Source organism: Lactuca virosa, chromosome 8 (genome assembly GCF_052849685.1).
Source record: "Lactuca virosa cultivar CGN04683 chromosome 8, Lactuca_virosa_CGN04683_v6, whole genome shotgun sequence".
Classification (NCBI taxonomy): domain Eukaryota; kingdom Viridiplantae; phylum Streptophyta; class Magnoliopsida; order Asterales; family Asteraceae; genus Lactuca; species Lactuca virosa.
The window spans coordinates 78,858,940-78,862,066 of NC_136433.1; the positions used below are offsets into that span (position 1 = coordinate 78,858,940).

Consider the following 3,127-nt stretch of genomic DNA (forward strand, 5'->3'; position numbering starts at 1 on the left):
CCCGTCCAAACCAAGATGCTCAATCAACTTAGGATGCCGCCCCTATGGACTCAACATCGATCCTTAGAGGCATTGGTAGTGCAGCACGTTGCTAATGCTATGGAAGATTTCGAAGCCAACCCAACACATGATTTGGATTGGGAGTAGGAGGTGATAGCTCCTAAGGGAACAACCGAGATGCTCTAAGGGATTGCACCTATAAGGACTTCATGAACTGCAAGTCTAAGATGTTTTATGGAAATGAGGGAGTCGTAGGACTCACATGATAGATGGAGAAGATCGAATTTGCTTTTGAAATCGGTATTTGTGCTGAGGAGAGTAAGGTGAAGTTGGCTGATTGCACCTTTATGGATGCAGTGTTGTCCTGCTGGAATGGTCACACCAAGACTCTGGGAATCGCCAATGCAAACTCTTTGCCTTGGCGAGAACTTAAGCAAATTATGATCGAGGAGTATTGTCCTCGAGAGGAGATGCAGAAGTTGGAACAAGAGTTGTGGAACTCAACCATGATCGATGTTGACATCATAACCTACACCAACCGATTTAATGATATAGCAACTCTCTGTCCCAGTTTTATGACCACTGAGCACAAAAATGTGAAGCTATACATTTGGGGATTAGTTCAACCCATAGAGGGATTGGTCACAACTTTTCGACCAACCACTTACGACAGTGCCAAGAGGTTAGCCTTCAGCTTAAAACAAGAAGTCTCCACATCTTGTGGTGACAAATCAACTTCTAAAGGCTACCAATTTGTTAACAACTTAAATATAGATTTTGACCAAAAGTCTCTGAAGGTGCGACCAAAAGTGACAACTCTTCATGGGTCTGATTTGAGTAACGTTGATCTAGATGTTAATTACAATAGCTATAGTTTTGGTCTATGTACATTTTAATTGTAATATTTACAATTTTGGTCGTTAAAGTATATATTTGGAATTAATTACAATTTAATCTGGCTTATCTTAAATTTTGCACTAGTTATAGTTTTTTCCCTGTTGTCTTAACTTTTTCATTAATTACATTTTGACCCATGTTGTTAACTTCCAGTTATTACAGTTTAGTCCCTGCACTGTAAATTTGCACTTATTACAGTTTGGTCCCTGGACTTTAAATTTGCAATTACTACAGTTTGGTCCCTGGACTTTAAAGTACAGTTATAGCCCTTGTACATAATTTGTTGTTGTAGAAATGGTCCCTGTAAGTCACCATATATACAATTTTGACAACAAATGCAAATCTATGAAGAAAAACTATATCAAAATATTTATTTATGTCACGTACTAACAAAAAATCCAATAATCTGAACCCTAATTAAGAACATTTGCAACTAAAGCTAACAGGATTGTCAAAAGGACAAACTAATTCACGATCCTTTTCATGTAGACCCCGAAACTCCCAAACCGCCTGGCGAGTTTGTATTCTTTCCACATCTCCTAAAATGAATAAAAATTTTATTTTCATTGTTATTATTGTTGCCGTTTAATGAAAAAAAATAGAAATTTGAGTAACCTTTTAGATGTGGATGTTTCACTTCGATCGAAACTTTGAGATGCTAGATTTTTACATGTCTTTTCATGGTGTCCATACTCTCCACATCATGGACACTTGTGCCTTCTTTTAGACTCATATGATGATTTAATTCTATTTTTTATTGGTCGGCCAGGTGGGCGTTTGATAATAGGTGGTGATATTTTCTCCCCATTTTTTTGCGCCCATTGATCCTGTCCGGGCATCGGAGCAATTTGAAAAGCATATGCAGCTTAAAGTTCTCTATAGTGAAATAGGGATCAACATATTTGTCCCAGTTAGCATCCCTTGTAAAAGCAATAAAAACTTATGCATGTACACATGGTCGGCCTTGAACTTGCCATAGTCGACAACTACATTTTATTTCATCTAGGTTGACCTCCCAACGTGCTCCCTTGTACTTCACTTCAGCTTGATTCTTACAACTTCTAGTGACTTCATATTCACCCAAGTTCTATATGAAAAATTAAAAACATATATATTTTAGATATATATGTATTATTTGAAGTAAAAACTAAAACAAATATAGTCATTCAACTGAATTATTTAACATGCTTACAATAGCGATGTTGTTGAGATGGTTTTGAGGAATAGGAACCAATACGCAATTCCATGTATTCACTAAATTCCTTTTCTTATCAAACCGTCTCATAATCTTTTCCCTAACTGCGTCAAGGAGATCAAGCACGGGTTTATAGCACAATTTACCAATCCAATAATTAAATGTTTCTGAAATACTATTAGTGATGTAATCACACTTGGAAGTAGTACCAAACTTGCTTCTACTCCATATTTTTTTGTGGTGGGTATTTAGATATGCAATGGCATCTTCATTTTTATCACTAATTTCCTTTAATAATCTGTCATGCTTGGTAGGACATAGTTTGGTATTAAAGAAGTCACCACGAAAGTGTTTCTTGAAGTTGCTATAAAAGTGCCTTATACATTCTCTATGCTCAACATTAGGATAAACATTCATCATGGCTACTTCTGACCCTTTTTGCATGTCCGATGAGATAACAAGACCATTTGGTGTTCCAATTGATTTTTTGAGTGATTCAAGAAACCATATCCATGATTGTGTGATATGCTATTGGAAAGATAGAATTGTTACCGTCAATACCAGTTGTAGCGGCTAGTACACCATTAAACTTTCCTTTTAAATGACAAGCATCAAGACCAATATGCTGACGACAACCAGCAACAAACCCTCTAGAACAAGTTGCTAAACAAATAAAAAAAACATTTTGAAGAGTTTCTTTCCACCAACTATATCATAGTCAATTTCAACAACGCTTCCTTCGTTCATTTGTAATTAATAGTTCTTCTCTAAATTCATCCATCTTCATGAAAGAGTCTTCCCACTTACCATACATATCGGTATAAGCTTGTTATTTCCCTCTAAAACTTTTAGGTACGGCACATCAACATTGTAAGTTTTCGTAATCCAATTTCTAAGCTCATATGGAGAGACATCCCCATCAGATTTCAACTTGTCAGTTACTACATTAGCAATCCAACCTTGAGTGGCACGCTTATTGCCACCCTTGTTGCTTCGGGTGCAAGTATGTACTTCTACCATTTTCTTAACCTAAAA

At 36.4% G+C, this 3,127-nt stretch overlaps 1 protein-coding gene across 1 annotated transcript; it reads right to left on the bottom strand.

Annotated features, from left to right (window-relative positions):
* Positions 1–1,060: 1,060 nt before the first annotated feature.
* Positions 1,061–3,112, bottom strand: LOC145130525 (uncharacterized). Its single transcript, XM_079065309.1, has 4 exons — positions 2,900–3,112; positions 2,090–2,620; positions 1,910–1,984; positions 1,061–1,198 (listed from the first exon to the last, which is right to left on the bottom strand). The coding sequence occupies exons 1-4, from the start codon at positions 3,110–3,112 to the stop codon at positions 1,061–1,063; spliced, it is 957 nt and encodes a 318-aa protein (XP_078921435.1).
* Positions 3,113–3,127: the final 15 nt, after the last annotated feature.